The following is a 24,507-nucleotide window of genomic DNA, read 5'->3' on the forward strand; positions in this document are numbered from 1 at the left end:
CCTGATATATGGTAGAGAAATTAACATTAAATTCCCTGGAAACAGCTCTGGTGGATATTTATGCAGTCAGCATGCTAATTGCACACTCCATCAAAACTTGAAACGTGTTGTGTGACAAAACTGCACATTTTAGATTGGTCTTTTATTGTCCCCAGCACAAGGTGCATCTGTGTAATTATCATGCTGTTTAATCAGCTTCTTGATATGCCACACCTGTCAGGTGGCTGGATTATCTTGGCAAAGGAGAAGTGATATCATAAGGTGAATGCACCAATTTGTAAGTCGCTCTGGATAAGAGCGTCTGCTAAATGACGTAAATCTAAATGTAAGTGCTCACTAACAGGGATGTAAACAACATTTGAGAGAAATAAGCTTTTTGTGCGTATGGAACATTTTGGGGATCTTTTACTTCAGCTCATGAAACATGGGACCAACACTTTACATGTTGCGTTTATATTTTTGTACAGTATAATAGGACCTCTTCACTTTGACCAATTCTCCATAGATTTAACAGTGGTGAAAACTCCCTCCAGCCAATGCTTGCAAGTGCACACTTTAGGAGATGGGTTGAGAATCAGGACACAGTTTGACTTAAAGGATGTTGTTGCTTGTGATTGTAAAAACAGTTTCACAACAGAAGTACCGCTTTTAAGTACCTACATCTGTCCTTTTGAACCCTGCGTGTGTGTGTGTGTGTGTGTGTGCGTCTTGTGATGTAAGTCTTGTGATCGAGGGGAGTTGTGGTCGTTCAGTAGCAGGGCAGCTGGTGATGAAACAGTGTGATGCCTATTACACTGCTGCCAACACACACACACACACACACACACACACACACACACACACACACACACACACACACACACACACACACACACACACACACACCTCAGCTTCGTCGAAAGTGAGCAGCAGGTCTGAGGTTCCAGACAGGATTCCTCTAGAACCGTCAATGAGGTAGTCTCTGGCAGGAACCGAGTAGGGATCCGCCTTCAACATCTGAGCTGCCTGCACGAGCTTAGAACACGCATTCTCCACCCTGTTAGAACACAGACCATAGAAACAGCTTAGAACACACGCATTCTCCATCCTGTTAGAACATAGACCATAGAACCAGCTTACAACATGTGTTCTCTACCCTATTAGAACATAGATCAAGCTTAGAACAGGTGTTCTCCACCCTGTTAGAACACAGACCATAGAACCCTCTTAAAACAGACATTTTCCTCTCTGTTAGAACATAGATACAACTTAGAACAATTTACCTACAGTACTGGATATATAACATTAATTATTATTGACAGCCCAGAGAAGGAAGGATGGAAGGAAGGAAGCAATGAAAGACGGATAAAGAAGAATAAAGTACGGGTTGAAGAAAGGTAAGGAGGGAGGATTTTAAGACTATTGGAACAGGGCCTTCCTGTGACCTCATTGGTTAGAGTATCAATGGGTTGAGCCCTCATTGGACAGAGTATCAATTTTCTGCAAAGAGAACTAAATATAGCAGGGTTCACATTCCCTCATAACCCCTGCTGAGCACTGAGTATGATATTTATGATCCAGTGCCAGTTTGTGTGTGTGTGTCTGCGTGGGACTGCGCTGTGGACTTCTCATGTGAAGAGATCTAAAAACTTTACTCCTACAGCAGTCACCAGGAGCGAGAAGAGAAAGAGAGTGAAAAAGAAAGAGAGGTAGCAGCAGGACTGCTGAGTAACAGAGTCCTAGTCTAATTTACGCTCACTTTCCTCTGGACACTGAGCATATCAGATCAGACAGTCAGTAGAACCCCACAGGAGAGTTCTGGACAGACAGACAGAACCACACAGCAGAACTAACATACTGATAGACAGACTCACAGCAGAAGACAGAGCACAGCTCCAGTATACACCTCTGGGCAGAGCATTCTCAGGCAAAACAGACAGTCCAGTCAGGCCTGTTGTTATTAAATTACATCACCAACACAGACAGAGTTCACATCCTGCTAAGCAAACCTAAAACAAATTATAATTATTATTTCCTCCACCGATGAGAGAGCGAGAAACAGACGCAGATACAAAAAGACCAGATGGGCGGAAAAGAGAGCAACATCACTCACTGACACAAGAGATGGGCATCATTACTAAACCATTTATAAACTATAAAGACAGAAGGCCTCTGAAGCTGAAGGCTACCAAGGCTAAAGGGGATAGTATAAAATATGTATAATTAGACTTTGTTAGAATTAATCAAGTTTGATTTGACATGGAGTGTAAACCTCAGCCCTCCAGTCCCCCTGTCCTGTTGGTTTTTGTGTTTCTCTCTGGTACTTTACTGATCAATGAATGCTGCTGTTTGGCTGAAGAGTACACACTGCAAACCCCTAGAAATCAGTCCCAATAGTTAGTGTTAGAGGTTAGGGGGTCAGGAGTAGATCAGAGGTCAATGTAAGAGGTGTGACTCACTTTATGAAGGCGGGAGGCATGTCTCTCTTCATCACCTGGTCCTCTGTGGTCTGAACAGTCTCCTTTCCCACCTACACACACACACCACACACGCACACATGCATGCACCACACGCACACATGCAAGAATACACATACACACACACACACACACACACACACACATATAAGAACAGGAAGAGGGGTTGACAGTGTACAGTAGATTGGTGTGTCAGTATCAAAGCATCAACAGCAGGGATACATGAGTAATGTAGTGCAGCATATACAGCACTAGAACTACACTGAGTATACAGTGCAACTCAATATTAGGAAGGTGTTCCTAATGTTTGGTATACTCAGTGTACAGAAATAAAGACAGGTTGGCAATCGATATTTCAACCACTAAACATCATGAACCCTTGAAAATTACATCACATAGCTTTATGGCTGCCATGTAAGCACCTCCTGGGCTATACTTAAGCAATCCTTATTGAGGGTGTGTGGTATATGGCCAAGGACTGTTTTTAGGCACAACGTGAAGGCGCCTTTGTAGGGGAGAGAGGATGGCCATCCTGGAATGTGATGAAGACTACATTGGCGACTTGCTGGCGTGGGAGACCAGCGTGTGGTCAATCACACTTCATGGAATTATCTAGAGAATGTATTGTGTTTTACCACTTAAAAGAGCAAGGCACAGCTGTGTTTGCACCTTCTCCACATGGCGGGACTTTCCCACGAAGTACAGGAGACTTTCATGTGCCTCCTTTGTGTACAGACACACATAGATCTTCTCTCTTAGAGGTTAATCTCTGAAGTCTTATTAGTTGATAGTAATTTACTCTGTTTTATGCTGTATAATGTCTTCCATGTACACTGTTATTGTTTGAGAGTTCGTTTATTCTTGACTAATACATCTATTAGTTGATTTGAGTGAATGCATTCCTCGTTCATAGAGTACCTCTTTGATTGACTACTTTCATAAATTAGAATTGGCCAATTCCTATTCATTAAGTTAATTACACACACATTGTATTCTTGAGGTACCAACTTGACACCTCTGCTTAAAACTGACTCAATTAATCTAATGCTAGAACAGCTCTTTGTGTCTAGTCTCTTGTTAATTGCATAAAGGTTCATTTTAAACACGTGTTATTTTTTTTGTGTCAAGTCTGGTAATGCCCAAGCTTGCTGCATGGCTAGACCCGTTAGTCACGAAAAGAGTCTCTTGCTAAAATAGTGTGTCTATAAACCTTTATATTAAATTGGAGTCAGATTGATAAATGTAGATTATTAAACATATTTTAACCAACTACGCCTTATTGCTTTTATAAACCGGCTACCAACATATTAATACAATGACTGACATGTTTGAATTAAAAACGTTATTTCGATAAGTACATTTCAAAAGTACCCTTTTTGAGTTTCTTAGACATTGTTTGAAACAATAAACTCTACAAGTACAGCAACTTTTCAGAGTGGGCTTTCTACTAATGAGCACCACCAAAAAAGTGAATGGGAAAATGGATTCAAACTCCCTCTGTTGGTGATTTGCTGAATGGTTAATGACCTATATTGTCAATGTCTATGTATAAAATGGGTTATATCTTCAAAAGTACCAGAGAGCCCACTTTGGAAATTTGACATGTTTGAAGAATATATTGTTCCGAACAATATGTAAAAAAAAATTAAATAAAAATCAACATCAAAAAGGCTGCCTTTGGGATATTAATATTATTATTTTTATTGTTGTATCTAGAAATACTCAATATTTGAGAGCACACTGTAAGGAGTATAATAACACCAAGATGATGTCTGTATCATGTACGGTTTACTGATCACAGGGTCTTACAGGAGGCAAGTCTAAAAAGGGCCTAAAATATTGTAAAAGTGACATGTAGAAAGCATGTCAAATAGTCTTCCTCCCAATAATGTTTCTATGTGAGAATTTCCAGAACAATCTCATACCCCAAATATTTTTGGCCTGTCCTTGTGTGGCCCTATAAAGAGAAAAAATGACCTTATTAGGGTGTGGTGTATGGCCTTAGCCTATGCGGTATTCAGGCTACCTGTAATTATATCGTCCTAAGGTACTATGACTTCTGCTGACATTTTAGAAACGTTCCAGATGACAACAAATGTGTTATGATAGAATTTAATCAAAAAATCTTTAAGATTTGAATGTCCATTTTAGACTATAACATCCATACAGAGGGTGTAACATCCATAATGGTAATTTTTCCTTTCTAACGTAATAATGGAAATGACAACTTTAAAAAAAAAAACGTTTTTGAAAAGACTGCACAAACATATGCTATTTTACAGTAAAAACAGAATGTCAGCATGCTTATAGGGAAGGACACTCAACAAGCACGGCACTAACACAAATGACATGATTGGCTGAGAGAAATTGATGATAAAATGATTGTGGGGGCTGTCCTGTTCGACTTCAGTGCAGCTTTTGACATTATTGATCATAGTCTGCTGCTGGAAAAACATATGTGTTATGGCTTTACACCCCCTGCTATAATGTGAATGAAGAGTTACTTGTCTAACAGAACACAGAGGGTGTTCTTTAATGGAAGCCTATCAAATATAATCCAGTTAGAATCAGGAAATACCCAGGGTAGCTGTTTAGGCCCCTTGCTTTTTCAATTTTTACTAATGACATGACACTGACTTTGATTAAAGCCAGAGTTTCTATGTATGCGGATGACTCAACACTATACACGTCAGCTACTACAGCGACTGAAATGACTGCAACACTCAATAAAGAGCTGCTGTTCATTTCAGAGCAGGTGGCAAGGAATAAGTTAGCCCTAAATATTCCTACAACTAAAAGCATTGTATTTGGAACAAAACACTCACCAAAGCCTAAACCTCAACTAAATCTTGTAATAAATAATGTGGAAATCGAGCAAGTTGAGATGACTAAACTGCTTGGAGTAACATTAGATTGTAAACTGTCATGGTCAAAACATATTGATGCAGTAGTAGCTAAGATGGGGAGAAGTCTGTCTATAATAAAGTGATGCTCTGCCTTCTTAACAACACTATAAACAAGGTAGGTCCTATAGGCCCTAGTTTTGTCACACCTTGACTTCTGTTCAGTCATGTGGTCAGGTGCCACAAAATAGGACTTAGGAAAATTGCAATTGGCTCAGAACAGGGCATCACAGATGGCCCTTGGATGTACACAGAGAGCTAATATTAATAATATGCATGTCAATCTCTTCTGGCTGAAAGTGGAGGAGAGATTGAGGAGAGATTGAGGAGAGATTGACTTCATCACTACTTTTATTTATGAGGGGTATTGACATGATGAATGCACCGAGCTGTCTGTCTAAACTACTGGCACACAGCTCGGACACCCATGCATACCCCACAAGACATGCCACAAGAGGTCTCTTCACAGTCCCCAAGTCCAGAACAGACTATGGGAGGCACACAGTACTACATAGAGCCATGACTACACGGAACTCTACTCCACATCTAGAAACTGAAATTTGATTTAAAAAACACTTTATGGAACAGCGGGGACTGTGAAGCAACACAAACATTGGCCCACACACACACACACACACACACACACACACACACACACACACACACACACACACACACACACACACACACACACACACACACACACACACACACACACACACACACACAAACATTTACATTTTAGTATTTAGCAGACGCTCTTATCCAGAGCGACTTACAGTAGTGAATGCATACATTTCAATTCATTTCATACATTTTTTCCCCCCTTACACACGATAACATATGCACTATACATACACATGTACATATGCATTATACATACACATGTACATATTGTCACGGGCGGATAGAACAGTTTTAAGGGTGAGTCAAGCGCAGGAGACTGAGGTCCGTTGGAACAAACTTGATTTAATAAATCCAAGGGCAAAATCCATGTACGGCTGGGAGCACAACAGTCAAAAAGACTAAAAGAAGCTCCGCTCAAAAAGGCCGACGGGGCGCAGCCCGGCAACCCTAATGCCTATACAATAAGTCGTAAACCAAACAATATAACACCACACGGAACAAAGAACAATCTCGCACGAATCCTAACTAAACATAGACAGACTAAATACCCCCCCCACTAATGACAAACACGAAACAGGTGCAATCAAAAAACAGACATAACTAACAGACACTGAAACACAGATCGGTGGCAGCTAGTAGGCCGGCGACGACGACCGCCGAGCACCGCCCGACCGAGGAGAGGCGCCACCTTCTGTGGACGTTGTGACAGTACCCCTCCCCTGATCCTCGGGTCCCGCAGCGCGCCGACTCCGGCCTCGGGACGACCCGGAGGGCGAGGCGCCGGACGATCCGGGCGGAGGCTGTGGAAATTCCGCAACATGGCTGGATCCAGAATGTCCCTCGCCGGGACCCAGCACCTCTCCTCCGGACCGTACCCCTCCCAGTCCACGAGGTACTGCAGGCCCCCCACCCGATGTCGGGAGTCCAAGATGGCCCGGACTGTATACGCCGGGGCCCCTCCGATGTCCAGGGGGGGCGGGGGGGCCTCCCGCACCTCAGCGTCCTGCAGCGGACCAGCTACCACCGGCCTGAGGAGAGACACATGAAACGAGGGGTTAATACGGTAATATGTAGGAAGTTGTAACCTATAACACACCTCGTTTATTCTCCTCAGGACTTTGAATGGCCCCACAAATCGCGGACCCAGCTTCCGGCAGGGCAGGCGGAGGGGCAGGTTCCGGGTCGAGAGCCAGACTCTATCCCCTGGGTTAAACACAGGGGCCTCACTGCGGTGGCGGTCAGCGCTCTCCTTGTGTCGTTCTCCAGCCCTCTTTATACACTCCTGGACAGCATTCCAGGTCTCCCTAGAGCGCTGGACCCATTCCTCCACCGCAGGAGCCTCTGTCTGGCTCTGTTGCCATGGCACCAGGACCGGCTGATAACCCAACACGACCTGGAAGGGTGACAGGTTAGTAGAGGAGTGGCGCTGAGATTTCTGGGCCATCTCGGCCCAGGGCACGAACCGTGCCCACTCCCCTGGCCGGTCCTGGCAATACGACCGCAGAAACCTGCCTACATCCTGGTTAATGCGCTCTACCTGCCCATTACTCTCGGGGTGGAAACCCGAGGTCAGGCTGACCGAGACCCCCAGCCACTCCATAAACGACCTCCATAACCTGGACGTAAACTGTGGACCCCGATCAGATACGATGTCCTCGGGCACCCCGTAGTGCCGGAAGACGTGGGTGAATAGGGCCTCCGCGGTCTGTAGGGCCGTAGGAAGACCGGGCAACGGAAGCAGATGGCAGGACTTCGAAAACCGATCCACAACAACCAGGATCGTCGTATTCCCCTGAGATGGCGGGAGATCCGTAAGGAAATCCACCGAGAGGTGAGACCAAGGCCGCTGTGGAACGGGGAGGGGCTGTAATTTCCCTCGAGGCAGGTGCCTAGGAGCCTTGCACTGGGTGCACACCGAACAGGAAGAGACATAGTGTCTTACATCCTCAACCAAGGTGGGCCACCAGTACTTCCCCTTCAGGCCTCGCAGGAGGGTCGAGTGTGGGCCCATCGGATCAAGCGGAACGAACTTCAGAGGAACGAACTTCAGACCCGCGGGACATTGAGGTGGAGTGGGTTCTGACTGACTCGCCTGCTCGATGTCCGCATCCACCTCCCATACCACCGGTGCCACCAGACAGGAAGCAGGGATCGATGGTCCGCTCCTCGGTGTCGTAGAGACACGACAGTGCGTCAGCCTTCCGGTTCCGAGAACCCGGAATATATGAAAGGGTAAACTGAAACCTCATAAAGAACATGGCCCACCTGGCTTGACGAGGATTAAGTCTCCTCGCTGCCCGGATGTACTCCAGGTTACGGTGGTCGGTCCAGATGAGAAAAGGGTGACGTGCCCCCTCAAGCCAATGTCTCCACACTGTCAAAGCCTTGACCACGGCTAACAACTCCCTGTCCCCCACATCATAGTTGCGCTCCGCCGGGCTCAGCTTCTTAGAAAAGAATGCGCAGGGGCGGAGCTTCAGAGGAACGCCCGAACGCTGCGAAAGAACAGCTCCTACCCCAGCCTCGGACGCATCCACCTCCACTATGAATGGCAAAGAGGGATCCGGATGCGCCAGCACCGGAGCGTCGGTAAACAGAACCTTCAGACGACGGAAGGCTCTGTCCGCCTCTGCCGACCACCGCAATCGCACCGGACCCCCCTTCATCAGTGAGGTAATGGGAGCTGCCACCTGACCAAAACCCCGGATAAACCTCCGGTAATAATTGGCAAACCCCAAGAACCGCTGCACCTCCTTCACCGTGGTAGGGGTCGGCAAATTATGCACAGCCCCTGTGGTGGAAATGCGATATCCCAGAAAAGAGACGGCTTGTTTGGAGAACTCACATTTCTCAGCCTTGACGTATAGGTTATGCTCCAGCAGCCGCCCAAGCACTTTACGCACCAGAGCTACATGCGCGGCGCGTGTGGCGGAGTAGATCAAGATGTCATCGATGTACACCACCGCACCCTGTCCGAGCATGTCTCTGAGAACCTCGTCCACAAAGGATTGGAAGACGGCAGGAGCATTTTTTTAACCCATACGGCATGACGAGGTACTCATAATGGCCAGATGTGGTACTAAATGCGGTTTTCCACTCGTCTCCATCTCGGATACGCACCAGGTTATACGCACTCCTGAGATCTAGTTTGGTGAAGAAGCGCGCCCCGTGAAATGACTCCACGGCCGTAGCAATGAGAGGTAGTGGGTAACTGAACCCCACTGTGATAGAATTTAGACCTCTATAGTCAATGCACGGGCGCAGGCCTCCCCCCTTCTTCTTCACAAAAAAGAAACTCGAGGAGACGGGTGATTTAGATGGCCGAATGTATCCCTGTCTCAAGGACTCAGTGACGTATGTCTCCATAGCCACTGTCTCCTCCTGCGACAGAGGATACACGTGACTTTTAGGAAGGGCCGCGCCAGCCTGGAGGTTTATCACATAATCCCCCTGTCGATGGGGTGGTAATTGAGTCGCCTTCGTTTTACTGAAGGCGATAGCCAAATCGGCATATTCAGAGGGAATGTGTACAGTAGAGACTTGGTCTGGACTCTCCATAGTGGTTGCACCGATGGAAACTCCTATACACCTACCTGAGCACTCCCTCGACCACCCCTTAAGAGCCCTCTGCCCCCATGAAATCTGAGGATTGTGAGAGGCTAGCCAGGGAAGTCCCAGCACCACCGGAAATGCCGGGGAATCAATAAGGAACAGGCTGATACGTTCCTCATGACCCCCCTGCGTCACCATGACCAGTGGCACTGTTACCTCCCTCACTTGGCCAGACCCTAGTGGTCGACTATCTAAAGCGTGCACGGAGAAGGGTTGGTCCAGTTTAACCAGGGGAATCCCTAACTTATCAGCAACCCCACGGTCCATAAAACTCCCAGCTGCGCCTGAATCGACTAGTGCCTTATACTGGGAGTGAGGGGAAAACTCAGGGAAAAAAACAGAGACGTACATGTGGTCGACAGGGGGCTCTGGGTGTGTCTGGTGCTGACTCACCTGGGGGGTCGAAGTGGTGCTCTGCCTGCCATCTGAATTCCCGGGAGAACCTCTCCAGCACCGGTCCGCAGTGTGTCCTCTATGGCCACAGTGGGTGCAGGAGAGGCCCCCCCCTCTGGTCCTCCTAGCAGCAGTCCCTCCTAGCTCCATGGGCATTGGAGCAGGAGGGTTGGGAGGTGGAATGAATAGGCCCTGATCGGAACGTCCCCGGGCAGCCAGCAGGTTGTCCAGCCTGATGTGATGGACAAATCAATCAACTGGTCCAGGGTGGTGGTATGGTCCCGGCAAGCCAGCTCCCGGCGGACGTCCTCACGTAAACTACACCTGTAGTGGTTAATCAGGGCCTGCTCATTCCACCCCGATCCGGCGGCTAGAGTCCGGAACTCCGGGGAAAAGTCCTGAGCGCTCCTCGTCTCCTGCCTCAGATGAAATAATCGCTCGCCCGCCGCCTTGCCCTCCGGGGGATGATCGAATACCGCCCGGAAGCGGCGAGCGAACTCTGGGTAGTTGTCCTTAGCTGAGTCTGGGCCCTCCCAGACGGCGTTGGCCCATTCCAGAGCTCTACCCGTGAGGCACGAGACGAGGACGCTCACTCTCTCTTCATCGGAGGGAGAGGGCCGGACGGTCGCCAGGTATAGGTCCAACTGGAGCAAAAACCCCTTGCACCCAGCGGCCGTCCCATCGAACTCCCTGGGAGCCATGATCCGGATCCCGCCTGTACTGGGTTCGGTGGGTGTCGGTAGGGGCGCAGGGTGATGACTTGGTCCTGGTGGGGGTGAAGGAGCGACTCGCTCCCAGCTCTCCAAACGGGCGCTGGGAGGGTCCAGTTCACCCAATGCCTGCGCTCCGCCCGTGCCGGGCCAAAGTGGGCATTCAGCCTGGAGTGTGGGTAAAGAGCGTCCATACTAGAACTCCAGTGCTCCCCCACAGCCCGGTTTATCCTGTGCCTCCTCCTAGGACCAGGCCTCCAGTGGGTCTCCCCATTCTGGTCTCTCCTGTGCCGCCTCCACAGACCAGGCCTCCAGTGGGTCTCCCCATCCTGGTCAGTCCTGTGCCTGCTCAACGGACCAGGCCTCCAGTGGGTCCCGCCAGTCCGGAGCCGTCAGAGCCGCCCGCCAGTCCGGAGCCGTCAGAGCCGCCTGCCAGTCCCGAGCCGCCAGAGGCGCTACCTAATTGGGCGACGCCGAGGGTGGAGTGGAGGCCACGTCCCGCACCTGAGCCGCTGCCGTAAGAAGGCCCACCCGGACCCTCCCCTTCAGAGTCAGGTTTTGCGGTCGGAGTCCGCACCTTGGGGGGGGGGGTACTGTAACGCCCTGGCCATAGAGAGGGGTTTTTGTTCTTTATTTTGGTTAGGCCAGGGTGTTACATTGGGTGGGTGTTCTATGTTCATTTTTCTATGTTGTCTTTTTCATTGATTTTGGCCGTGTGGCTTCCAATCAGGCACAGCTGTTGTTGGTTGTTGCTGATTGGGAGTCACACATAAGTGCCTGTTTTTCCGTTGGCGTTTTGTGGGTAATTGTTTCTGTTTAGATTATTTCCGAACAGGACTGTTTTGCTGTCGGTTTTCTTGTTTTGTATAGTGTTCTTACGTTAATTAAATACATCTATGATGAACACTAACTCCGCTGCGCCTTGGTCTACTTTCTCTTCTGACGGCCGTTACAAACAGTGAGAATGGCATAATGGTGAACTTACTAAATGACTGAGAGTTTGACTGTGTGATATTAGGTTGCTTCTTGTGTAAATATTTTCCGTCTGGATTTTAATGATTTGTATGTCATTGTATGCCAAAATGAAGTTTTTATTTATTGGGTGAGGGGTCAGCCAGCAAGGTGGATAATTTGTTTACACTTATTCTTTGATATGTAATTACAATTTTAAAGAATACACTGTGTTTAACTAGCTAATCATTTATTTTGTAATTGTGCCTCATAATATGAAGTAAAAAGTCCAGATTTCAAACAATTAAGGAACAGGTAAAATATAGTGATGCTAATGATAGGCCTAACCATCTTCTGGTAGATGGAGAGGCTTTCCCAAAACCTTCTAAATTACATGTAAACTAGCCACAGAGTAGCCTATGCCTACCAGGTAGAATTATATGATTATTTACATCAATCCAGTGGCCATTTGTTTTGCAAACTCCCTCTCATGTGCTACAGAAACACCACCATACAAACAACAGAGCTAGGTGCCTGCACACTTGAATTAAAGGGTAACTACACAAAAACACAAGACCTCAAAATTGGTCTCCTGAAGTGGTGTAAGCATGTTATGAACTTACAACATCCAATTTGTTGTTTTCTATTAAAAAGTGTGACTTTGAGAGCAAAAAAATTGTGAAAAAATGAACAAATCTGAAACCCGAAGTATTTCTGACTCAGTTCACAGCCTCATTTATCTGTTTCAATAATATACCTACAATTAGCCTACTTGCACAGTACACCTTGGGTTGGCGTGACTGTGAATTACCAATGTGGAATTTTTCATTTTAGGTAATTCAGAGTGTATGACACGGTTTCTCATATAACTTTTTTCACAGAGCATTTTTCCTTTGGAGGGCCGTTTGGGGAATTATTTTGCAAAATTTGAGTATATGCACTTCTCCAGGCAACACTACACCACTGTTGCTGTCTCACTGAAAACAACCCGACATGACTCTGTTTTTTACAGAGGAGAGTGAGGGGGAAGGAAATAGTGAGAGAGAGAGCGAACGAGAGACAGAGAGAGAGAAAGGGGGCAAGAGGGAAAGAGGGAGCATTCTCAATGCTGGTTCCTGTGAGAATCCTCAAGTCTAATGGACTCACTCGAAGAGGGGAGACACACACACACACACACACACACACACACACACACACACTGTCATTCACATGTGCTGAAAGGGTAGGCTATTCTGTTGCTAGCTCAGTTTTCCAGAGATAAGATTCTTCCAATGTAGACTACTGTATGACATGGTATTTACTATGACAATACTATTACACTGCTTTTACACTGCCTTCTTTCTGCTACAGATGTAGGTTTATTCAACATGAGTTGATACTGCCCTAACCCCATTTGACCAGTCCACAGTGACAGCAGTGCCTGTCTAGATTGTCACTGTAACAAAGTGTTTACCACTACAACAAACAATAACAACACTTCCGTTTCATTCTGCCACACAAACTCCTCTTGGTTCATTACCATCCAGTACAATACAAAATCACTACACCAAACTGAGTGGTGAGGAGAGAGAGAGAGAGAGACGCACTTACCCTGACAAGGTTACTGACCGCTGCCTGTACCGCGGCCACCGGGCCGGTCAGATCCGGGATGGCCTTCCCGTCCACCTCCCCGTCCTCGTGCATGATGACCAGGTGGGAGATCTGCTGGGCCACCGGCTCAAGGATGCCCTCGATGGTCTTAGTGTGGAACACCGGCATGGTTACAGCTGTTAGCCCGCTCAAAGAGACCTGAAACACGGCTGCTGCAGCTCCAACACCCTGCTGGTAAAATCCTGCTCTATTCCTCCGCCGTCTTTACCCGACAAAAATTGACAGACAAAATGCCTTTTTCTTCTTTAGTTCCACTCCTGTATTCCAGCGAGGACGGTCTGCAATGCGCGGTGTCAGCACCTTGTCTGTGATTGTGAGACTAACACCGAAAATCGTGACAGGAGAAATCACAGTTCGAGATCTCAGCCAATGACTGACTGCACGAGATACATCTGTTAATAGGATTGGTGCGCACAGACGGCTTCTCATCACACTTACACGCGCACACGCACACACACCGTTACCCCACTGCAAGTGAAAGCTGTTCCCAAATGACGTCATGCATTCTGGTTGCCGAAAAAGGGAGTGCTGGAGTGAGGGGTTGGGGGTCGGGGGTGGGGAGTGAGAAAGACCTGGTATTAGTATGGAGTTATTGCAACATTTCATACCGGAGCTGGATGGTAACAAAGTAACTTTCGGAGATGCCATCATATACCTTCAACCAGACCATAAGTAAACCACAAGTAGACCACAACTGAAACCGCACCCAATCCAAGCCACTGGTGAAAAAAACACTCTCTCTGGTCTATGAGTCTGAGTGTTATGCTACTTTAGAGCTGGCGTCAATCCCAAATGGCACTCTATACCCTAGTGCACCACTTTTGACCAGAGCCCTATGGGCCCTGGTTGAAAATAGTGCACTATATACGAATAGGGTGCCAATTGGGACTTCTCCTGGTCTGTCACCTGATCTGGGTTAGCTTAAAGGAGGGTCAGGAGTTACCGTTAACGTGTCTCCAGCCTGTAGTTTTTGGCCACCAGCTCTATAATAAGACCAAGGGCTCCTTCTGTAGCTCCTAGCTTCCCCAGCTCAAGCAGCTCAGCTATCTTCTGCAGCCCACAGGAGCTGGGAGGAGGAATGGAAATGTAACACTAAGCTACTACACCACCCAATTACCCCAGCCCAACTTTCCTTACTGTGTGCTGGGTTAATAAGGACATTGGAGGCTTGTAATGGCAAATGGACTGCCTGGGTTTAGACTTGGCCAGAATTTGTTGTCTGTTTGGTTGTTCCTCTGTAGAGCCTGCCTGACTGTCTAGTATGCTGAAAATGAAGGAGATGGAGTAGGTGGATGATTTCTGGTTCTAAGGTGAACTACCAGGAGGACATTGACATAACTCCAGCTCTCCCCCTCTCCAGGAGGTCTGTAGGGTCTGGTCAGTGCATTTGTTTTCTGGGCAGGATTATACGTTTGTTGAGTGTATGGGAAAAGGGTTGGGGTTAGATGTATGGTGTGTACACTGTACATGTTTAGGTTTGGGTGGTCTGTGTGTATAAGCAGTGGCCCATAGAGGTTCATCTGAATCTAGGGTTGGAAACCAGAAACTGTAGCAGGGGCTGAGGGAAAAGCCTTTTTGAAATCGGACAACGTGGTTAGATTAAGGAGATGTTTATCTTTCAAAGGGTGTAAGATAGTTGTATGTTTGAGAAATTTGAATTATGACATTTAATTGTTTTCAAATTTGGCGCCCTTGATATTTCACCTGCTGTTGATAGGGTGTACCAGGGGTGGGACGCTTGTTCCAGGTGCCACATAATCTCTGTGAACATGGCCGGCGTGCCCATTGGTCAGGATTAGTCGGCTGCCTATGGCGGCAGATTGACAAGCTAAACTGACCAAGACGCACCTCCAACAACACATAAAAACTCACATAATTCTGCTTAAAAACAATGACAATTTATCTCAAAAAGTGGCATTTGGGCTTTTAACTTGTTATGGATAGGGGCAGTATTTTCACGGCCAGATAAAAAACGTACCCGATTTAATCTGGTTATTACTCCTGCCCGCTAGCGGAACACCTGCTCCAATATCCAATGATAGGCGTGGCGCGAATTACAAATTCCTCAAAAATCCCCAAACTTCCATTTTTCAAACATATGACTATTTTACACCATTTTAAAGACAAGACTCTCCTTTATCTAACCACACTGTCCGATTTCAAAAAAGGCTTTACAGTGAAAGCAAAACATTAGATTATGTCAGCAGAGTACCCAGCCAGAAATAATCAGACACCCATTTTTCAAGCTAGCATATAATGTCACAAAAAACAAAACCACAGCTAAATGCAGCACTAACCTTTGATGATCTTCATCAAATGACACTCCTATGACATTATGTTATACAATACATGCATGTTTTGTTCAATCAAGTTCATATTTATATCAAAAACCAGCCTTTTACATTAGCATGTGACGTTCAGAACTAGCATTCCCACCGAACACTTCCGGTGAATTTACTAAATTACTCACGATAAACGTTCACAAAAAACATAACAATTATTTTAAGAATTATAGATACAGAACTCCTTTATCCTGTTGGGGCTAGGGGGCAGTATTTTCACTGCTGGATAAAAAAATGTACCCGATTTAATCTGGTTACTAATCCTACCCAGTAACTAGAATATGCATATACTTATTATATATGGCTAGAAAACACCCTAAAGTTTCTAAAACTGTTTGAATGGTGTCTGTGAGTATAACAGAACTCATTTGGCAGGCAAAACCCTGAGACAGATTCTGACAGGAAGTGGATACCTGATGTGTTGAATTACCTTTAAGCCTATGCCATTGAAACACACAGGGGCTTATTAATGTTTTGGCACTTCCTATTGCTTCCACTAGATGTCACCAGTCTTTACAAAGTGTTTTGAGTCTTCTACTGTGAGATCTGACCGAACAAGAGCCATGGAACGGTGATGGCCGATTAGACTCTGGCGCGCGAGTTCATGTTGGGTACTCTCGTTCCAATACGTTTTAAAAGAGAATGCAATCGTCCGCCTTGAATTTTATTCATGTTCTGGTTAAAAAAGGCACTAATGATTTATGCTATACAACGTTTGACATGTTTGAACGAACGTAAATATTTTTTTTCCCCTCATTCATGAAGTGAATTCCCACGGGCTTAGATCATGTGCTAACAACACGGAGCTTTTTGGACATAAATTATGAGCTTTTTTGAACAAAACTACATTCGTTATGGACCTGGGATTCCTGGAAGTGACATCTGATGAAGAGAATCAAAGGTAATGGATTATTTACATAGTATTTTCGATTTTAGATCTCTCCAACATGGCGGTTAGTCTGTATCGCAAAGCGTATTTTTCTGGCGCAGTGCTCAGATTATTGCAAAGTGTGATTTCCCAGTAAGGTTATTTTTAAATCTGGCAAGTCGATTGCGTTCAAGAGATGTAAATCTATAATTCTTTGAATGACAATATAATATTTTACCAATGTTTTCTAATATTAATTATTTAGTTTGTTGTGCTGACTTGACTGCCGGTTATTGGAGGGAAACGATTTCCTGAACATCAACGCCATAGTAAAACGCTGTTTTTGGATATAAATATGAACTTGATAGAACTAAAAATGCATGTATTGTCTAACATAATGTCCTAGGAGTGTCATCTGATGGAGATTGTCAAAGTTTAGTGCATAATTTTAGCTGATTTTATGGTTTTGGTGACGCCTGTCTTTGAATTGACAAAACATTACACACAGCTATTGTCACTGTCCTCTCCTAACATAATCTAACTTTATGCTTTCGCCGTAAAACCTTTTTGAAATCGGACAACGTGGTTAGATTAAGGAGATGTTTATCTTTCAAAGGGTGTAAGATAGTTGTATGTTTGAAAAATTTGAATTTTGACATTTATTTGGTTTCAAATTTGCCGCTCTTGAAATGCACCTGCTGTTGATAGGGTGCACCACGGGTGGCACGCTTGCGTCCCACATAGCCCCAAGAAGTTATGCAATCGCGGTGTCCGATTTTAAAATAGCTTTTCGGTGAAAGCATATTTTGCAATATTCTGAGTAGATAGCCTGGCCATCATGGCTAGCTATTTTGACACCCATCAAGTTTGGTACTCAGATTTGGTACTCAAACTCAGATTTACTATAAGAAAAATTTGATTACCTTTGCTGTTCTTCGTCAGAATGCACTCCCAGGACTTCTACTTCAATAACAAATGTTGGTTTGGTTCCAAATAATCCATAGTTATATCCAAATAGCGGCGTTTTGTTTGTGCGTTCAAGACACTATCCGAAGGGTAAAGAAAGGTGGCGCATTTTGTTACAAAAAATGTCAAAATATTCCATTACCGTACTTCGAAGCATGTCAACCGCTGTTTAAAATCAATTTTTATGCAATTTTTCTCGTAAAAAAGTGATAATATTCCGACCGGGATACCCTGTTTTCGTTCAAAGACTGAAAATGTAGACATGGGGTCATCTCGTGCACGCGCTCACCAGTCTCATTGTTCTCAGATCGACCACTTACCAAATGCGCTACTGTTTTTCAGCCAGAGACTAGAGAGTCATCATTCAACGTTCTGTCGCCTTCTGAGAGCCTATGGGAGCCGTAGAAAATGTCACGTTACAGCGGAGATCTTTTGTTTTGGATAGAGATGATCAAGAAGGCCAAGAAATGGTCAGAGAGGGCTCTTCCTGTTTGGAATCTTCTCAGGTTTTGGCCTGCCATATGAGTTCTGTTATACTCACAGACACCATTCAAACAGTTTTAGAAACTTTAGGCTGTGTTCTATCCAAATCAAACAATTCTATGCATATTCTAGTTACTGGGCAGGAGTAGTAACCAGATTAAATCAGGTACGTTTTTTTTATCCGGCCGTGCAAATACTGCCCCTATCCCCAACAGGTTTTAACAAACACTATATCCTAAAAACAGGACAGGTCAAGGTAAAATGGACAAAATGGAATGGACAATCAGGTGTCATGAATCTCCTGTGAGGGTCCAAAAGATCAGGCTTCTGTGGATCAACTTTACAGAGCTCTCTCTACCGCAGAGGGGGAGAGGGATGGATGTGGGGGTTTTATGACACCTCACGTTGATCGTAAAACCATAGGCAGCAGACGATTCCTTTTGGGGCCTAGTTTGGGTGATCGGAATGTCTTTTCGTCTTATGAAGAGTTTGTCGCCAAAAACTACAACATCAAACCATGGGCACTGAGACAATATATTTCAACATCCGAATATTGGGAATGATGAGAGATTGAATATGGAAAATGAATGTCTATTTTGTGATGTCATTAAAAGTTGCATGAAGACGTTATAATGAAAACACTAACTTGAAGAGTTTTCATACTGTGTATATCATGTTACATGCTTTACGTTGTGTGGAAAATATCCAGGATAAAGAGAACGTTATTGTGACAATAAGATTGTGATTTTAGTTCTCTAACAAGATCATAGTAAGTTGTGATACCTTGCTTCGTGTACCTAGCCACGCCCCAGGGAACCCAGAGAGCATGTCAGCCTGATGTAAAGACCCCCTTTTTACCCAAGGGTATAAAGCATTTGAGTCAACCTCTTATGGCTAGGGGGCAGTATTTTCACGGCTGGATAAAAAACGTACCCGATTTAATCTGATTATTAGTCCTGCCCAGAAACTAGAATATGCATATAATTATTAACTTTGGATAGAAAACACTCCAAAGATTCTAAAACTGTTTGAATGGTGTCTGTGAGTATAACAGAACTCATTTGGCAGGCCAAAACGTGAGAAGATTCTGTACAGGAAGTACCCTGTCTGACCATTTATTGGCTTTCTTTGTCATCTCTATTCATTACAAAGGATCTCTGCTGTTACGTGACACTTCCTACGGCTCCAATGGGCTCTCAGAGCCCGGGAAAAACCTGAATGAAGTAATTCAAAGCCCTGGCTGAAACACACGAGCGCTTTTGCTAAGTGGTCTATCAGCAGACAAAAGGCTTAGGCGTGTGCACTGGCCGCCCCCGCCTTTCTGTTTTTCCCTCTTTTTAACGAAACGTAGATTCCCGGTCGGAATATTATCGCTTTGTTACGAGATAAATTGCATAAAAAATGATTTTAAACAGCGGTTGACATGCTTCGAAGTACGGTAATGGAATATTTAGAATTTTTTTGTCACGAAATGCGCCATGCGCACGACCCTGATTTTCCATTGGGATAGTGTCTAGAACGCACGAACAAAACGCCGCTGTTTGGATATAACGATGGATTATTTGGGACCAAACCAACATTTGTTATTGAAGTAGAAGTCCTGGGAGTGCATTCTGACGAAGAACAGGAAAGGTAAGACCATTTTTCTTATAGTAAATGTGATTTTGGTGAAGGCTAAACTTGCCGGGTGTCTAAATAGCTAGCCCGTGATGGCTGGGCTATGTACTTAGAATATTGCAAAATGTGCTTCATCCGAAAAGCTATTTTAAAATTGGACATATCGAGTGCATAGAGGAGTTCTGTATCTATAATTCTTAAAATAATTGTTATGCTTTTTGTGAACGTTTATCGTGAGTAATTTAGTAAATTGTTAGTAAATTCCCCGGAAGTTTGCGGGGGGTATGCTAGTTCTGAACGTCACATGCTAATGTAAAAAGCTGTTTTTTGATATAAATATGAACTTGATTGAACAAAACATGCATGTATTGTATAACATAATGTCCTAGGTGTGTCATCTGATGAAGATCATCAAAGGTTAGTGCTGCATTTAGCTGTCTTCTGGGTTTTTGTGACATTATATGCTAGCTTGAAAAATGGGTGTCTGATTATTTCTGGCTGGGTACTCTGCTGACATAATCTAATGTTTTGCTTTCGCTGTAAAGCCTTTTTGAAATCGGACAGTGTGGTTAGATTAACGAGAGTCTTGTCTTTAAATAGCTGTAAAATAGTCATATGTTTGAAAAATGGAAGTTTTCGGATTTTAGAGGAATTTGTATTTCGCGCCACGCCCATCATTGGATATTGGAGCAGACGTTCCGCTAGCGGAACATCTAGATGTAAGAGGTTTTAAGAATTAACATATCACTCTAAAACGGAGCACAGGTGCAGGGTGGGATAAGATAGTTGCGACCCCGAAAATGCAACACGAGGTTGAAGACAAAATCACCTCTTAACAATCAATGCTATGGTAGAGTAGTACTGTATCTAAGAAAGTTAATTTAAGTACGACAATCCAGTTAATCTCTTCAAATCATCGTGTCCTACACTGCTTTCATCACCACTCTGGGATCATTGACACGGTTGATTAGCCGTCCTCAGGAGGCCACTTGTCCAGAATGAGTGCAAGTAAACAGACAACTAAGGACATTGTGACCTCTTGTGGACAATCAGAGACTTACACCTGAGAATGAAAGACAAGGCCATCCGAAGAGGGCTCAACAGAGATACACGACAAAGACCGTCAACACGTAAATACATCCTTACATTACTTCTTACCCAAAGGAACGGCTGTTCAGGGCAAGGTATTAGGGCTAAACTAAGCGTTGTTTACAAATGTATCCAAGTGTTGCTTCTCTTTCTCTCTTTAAATCTCCATCTTGTGTTAATACGACGACAACAAATCCCTAGCAGACTAAGTTTCCAATCAATAACCTATATATTGTGTGTGTGTTGTGTGTGTGTGTGTATTATCTTATGTTATCATTTAGCTTGTTAGTAAATAAATAATACAATAAATTTGTGTGGTACAGAATGATTAAAATGATTGTGTAGATTAATGAACTCAACGACGTTCAGAATGAGATTGATATGAGTAAATGATTATTTAGTGACTGGTATGATATTTATATATTCTTGATTAATTCGGGAGTTGGTAATTCGTTTAACAAACTTTTCATGTGGTGCTCCAAATTCCTAATGAGTTCATTCTTACATGATTAATTGAATTAGAGTAATAATTAAACGTAGTAGGTAATTATTCGATAAGTAGCAGTCATCACATTAATGATAGTCATGTCACAACACAGGCTACTCAAAACTACTGTCCAGGAGTTTCACCCCGTGGGCTAAATGGTCATGATCAATGGTTTCAAGTTTGTATCCGTAAATGTTTTTATACGAGCAGATCATGGCGAAAAAGAAAATAAACTATAGATTCTCATTGCAAATATGCTCAGGTTAACTCCTGATAAAGTTGGGTAGCTGATATTAAATAGCCAAATTGATTAGTCACAGGAATCAGGACTAATAATGCAACTGCCTGGGAGGAATGGAGGAATATCATGCACAGAGCATTAGAGTAGAGGCACTTACAGTAGTTATACACACGCAGTGGCGTGTGTTCATGGATGTGTAACGGCTGTTGCAGGGAGTAGACCAAGGCGCAGTGTGGTTAGTGCTCATCATGTATTTTATTTTACAGAGAAGACATAAACAGAGAAACAGAAAGACGACAGCCAAACAGTTCTGTCAGGTAAGTAATACTAAACAGAAATAAACCACCCACATAACCCAAAGGAAAACAGGCTACCTAAGTATGGCTCCCAATCAGCGACAACGAAGTACAGCTGTCCCTGATTGAGAGCCATACCAGGCAAAAACAAAGAAATACAAAACATCAAAAAAGGACATAGAATGCCCACCCTAGTCACACCCTGGCCTAACCAAAATAGAGAACAAAAACCTCTCTATGGCCAGGGCATGACAGGATGCCAAGGGAAGCCAAGCTTCCCCCAAAAATTGACAAAAATAAATAAAAAATGAAGTAACTAATTTTTCGTCACTGTGTTTTCATCATTTCCCTTCAATTCTCAAGAGGCTGAATGTATCTATCTCACTGGAGAAAGCATCCGAGCGAGTGAAACAGTGCCTCTCTGTCTCTGTAAGCCATCCATCTATCATCTGTCTGGTCATAAAGAGTATGACATTACTGCCACCTGTAGCATTGAATACAAGCGAAGCCAGTGAGAATTTGGTCTCACTTGATAAAATAATAATAAAATAATAGCCAATCAGCTTTGAGCTAAACTGAGTGAGCTCAACTGTGAATGGTCCTGGCTCACCAAAAAAAAGTGTTAAGGAAGCCAGTTTGGATTTGACTTAACCCCTATCACAAAAAAATAACTGAAACAACTTGAATTGTTGCACCTCGTTGTGTTATTGTCCTCCAGTGGCTAGCAAGTTAAAATTGACCCTTTCCTAAATTAGCCATGGATAGAGATAGGGATTTGGACTTGTGGTTTTACTTAATTCTCCGTAATGGCCATTGTAACTGGGTAGGTCATCGTTGTAAATAAGAATTTGTTCTTAACTGACTTGCCTAGTTAAATAAAGGTTAAATTAAATGAAAAAAATATTAGAATGCTGATTCTGATCGAACCTTAAATGTATACATTGTGCCACTGGACTGAGAGGATGGAAGTAGCTAGATGTAGAAGGCTAATGTTACCTAGCTAACATTGCCATGAAAGGAAGTTAGGCTAGCGAGCAAGCATTTTAGCTAGGTAGCTTCGGACAACAAAAAATAAATACAGCTTGTACTGTATGTCAGTCATTGACCGTTTCATCAACATGAAAGAGAAGAGGATGGCAGGTAAGTCAACATGTTTTTTCTACACAAACTCAAGCATGCACACACACAAATCAGAACCATGGACAGCCACATCATATTTAGCTTTGATTGATTGAACTAACTTGTTTTTGGTATATTGCAAACTGTGTGCATGCAATATGTGGAGGAAATTATAGTCTTAGAAAAGCTTTTCACTTTCACTGACTCACCCAATGATGCGCAGCTCAATTGCCCGCGATGGCGATAGGCTTTTGGCACGAGACTCTATCAATAGGCCTATTTGGAAGTTGATAAACTATTTTAGCACCCAACAGTCAGACTAGAGTGTTCTGTTTTAAGCAGAGGCAATTTGCTTTCCAACCTATGTTTTCCCGCAATTGTATCTGAAATACTGCGAAAGGCTTGTTCTGGCTGCATGCTGTTCACTGACAAATTTTCTGTGCGTTCCTGGGCCATGCCTTGTGATTCGGCTGCATAAACACAATCCACAGACAATAAAAAAAAATAAGCTATTGGTCCTGTGTGGCTAAATTATAGGCCTACTCCAATGTAGTATTCTGAATTATTTCAAATGTATTTCAATTAGCCTAATCAGGGGTGCTGCAGCTCCTCCAGCACTCTTCCCGCTGCTATGATTGAAAATAAATGATGAAGTGCAACACTGGAGAGATGAGAGTTGCAGGCTCATGTCTCGCAGAGAGAGTGAGAAAGATAATAGAAAGTATCGCCGGAGGAGTCTTGTTCTGCGCACAGATCGTGCATGTGGCGACAAACGCGGAGACGTCAGGAACCATGGTAGGCCGCCAAAAGCGCTGTTGCACAAAGGCCAGGGTCCAACGAGAGCCCGGGTGGTAGGCAAGCTTAGAGGAGTGGGCCCACTCTAGGCCCGAGGATAGGACAGCATCTGGAACAAACATCTGATTATCTGGACTCCTGTCTGGGGTTCAGCTGGGAACGCTGCGCCTCACGAACGTGCTTCCCTAATCCCCAGCTGAGTGCCGTCGCCAGGCACGAGGTGGGAAGGATGGTCTTGGGTTTCGTGGGGTGTAGCCACGGGGCATTGGCGGCATGACAGCGCATACGGCTTGACATTCTTGGATCCCGGTCAGTATGAGATGGAGAAGTTGAACCGAGTGAAAAGCAGGGCCCCCTGTCCGGGGTTCGGCTGGGAACGCTGCGCCTCACGAACCTGCTTCCCTATTCCCCAGCTGAGTGCCGTCGCCAGGCACGAGGTGGGAAGAATAGTCTCGGGTTCCATGGGGTGTAGCCGAGGGGCTATGGCGGCATGACAGCGCATTCGGCTTGACATTCTTGGATCCCGGTCAGTATGAGATGGAGAAGTTGAACCGAGGGAAAAGCAGGGCCCACCTAACTGCCTGGAATTGAGATGTTTGGCGGTGGGGAGATATTCCAGGTTCTTGTGGTCTGTCCACACAATGAACGGATGTGCCGCCTCCTCCAGACAGTGCCTCCACTCCTCCAATGCCATCTTCATCGCAAGAGGCTCACGATTTCCCAGATCATAGTTCCTCTCTGTGGCGTTGAGGCGATGGGAGAAGAAGGCGCAGGGATGTAACTTGAGGTCCAGGGCAGAACGCTGGAACAGGACAGCCCCCACTCCAACATCTGAAGCATTGGCCTCCACCACGAACTAGCAGGATGGGTCAGGATGGACCAAGATGGGAGCTGTGGTGAAA

General features: G+C 44.8%; 1 protein-coding gene across 5 annotated transcripts in view; it reads right to left on the bottom strand.

Annotated features, from left to right (window-relative positions):
* LOC115153616 (vinculin) overlaps window positions 1-13,773 on the bottom strand; it is a 46,967-nt gene extending 33,194 nt beyond the window's left edge. For 4 of the 5 annotated variants that reach the window (XM_029699251.1, XM_029699252.1, XM_029699250.1 and 1 more), the window contains exons 1-3: window positions 13,243-13,772; window positions 2,439-2,509; window positions 886-1,036 (exon numbers count right to left, since the gene is read on the bottom strand). In XM_029699251.1, the coding sequence (XP_029555111.1) occupies window positions 886-1,036; window positions 2,439-2,509; window positions 13,243-13,410 (390 nt within the window). In that variant the 5' untranslated portion in view covers window positions 13,411-13,772. Of the gene's footprint in view, window positions 1-885; window positions 1,037-2,438; window positions 2,510-13,242 lie in introns of all 5 variants that reach the window. The other variant, XM_029699253.1, reaches the window with a different exon arrangement.
* Between the last annotated feature and the right edge of the window lie 10,734 nt (window positions 13,774-24,507).

The sequence above is a fragment of the Salmo trutta genome, chromosome 18 (assembly GCF_901001165.1).
Source record: "Salmo trutta chromosome 18, fSalTru1.1, whole genome shotgun sequence".
NCBI classification, from domain to species: Eukaryota; Metazoa; Chordata; class Actinopteri; order Salmoniformes; family Salmonidae; genus Salmo; species Salmo trutta.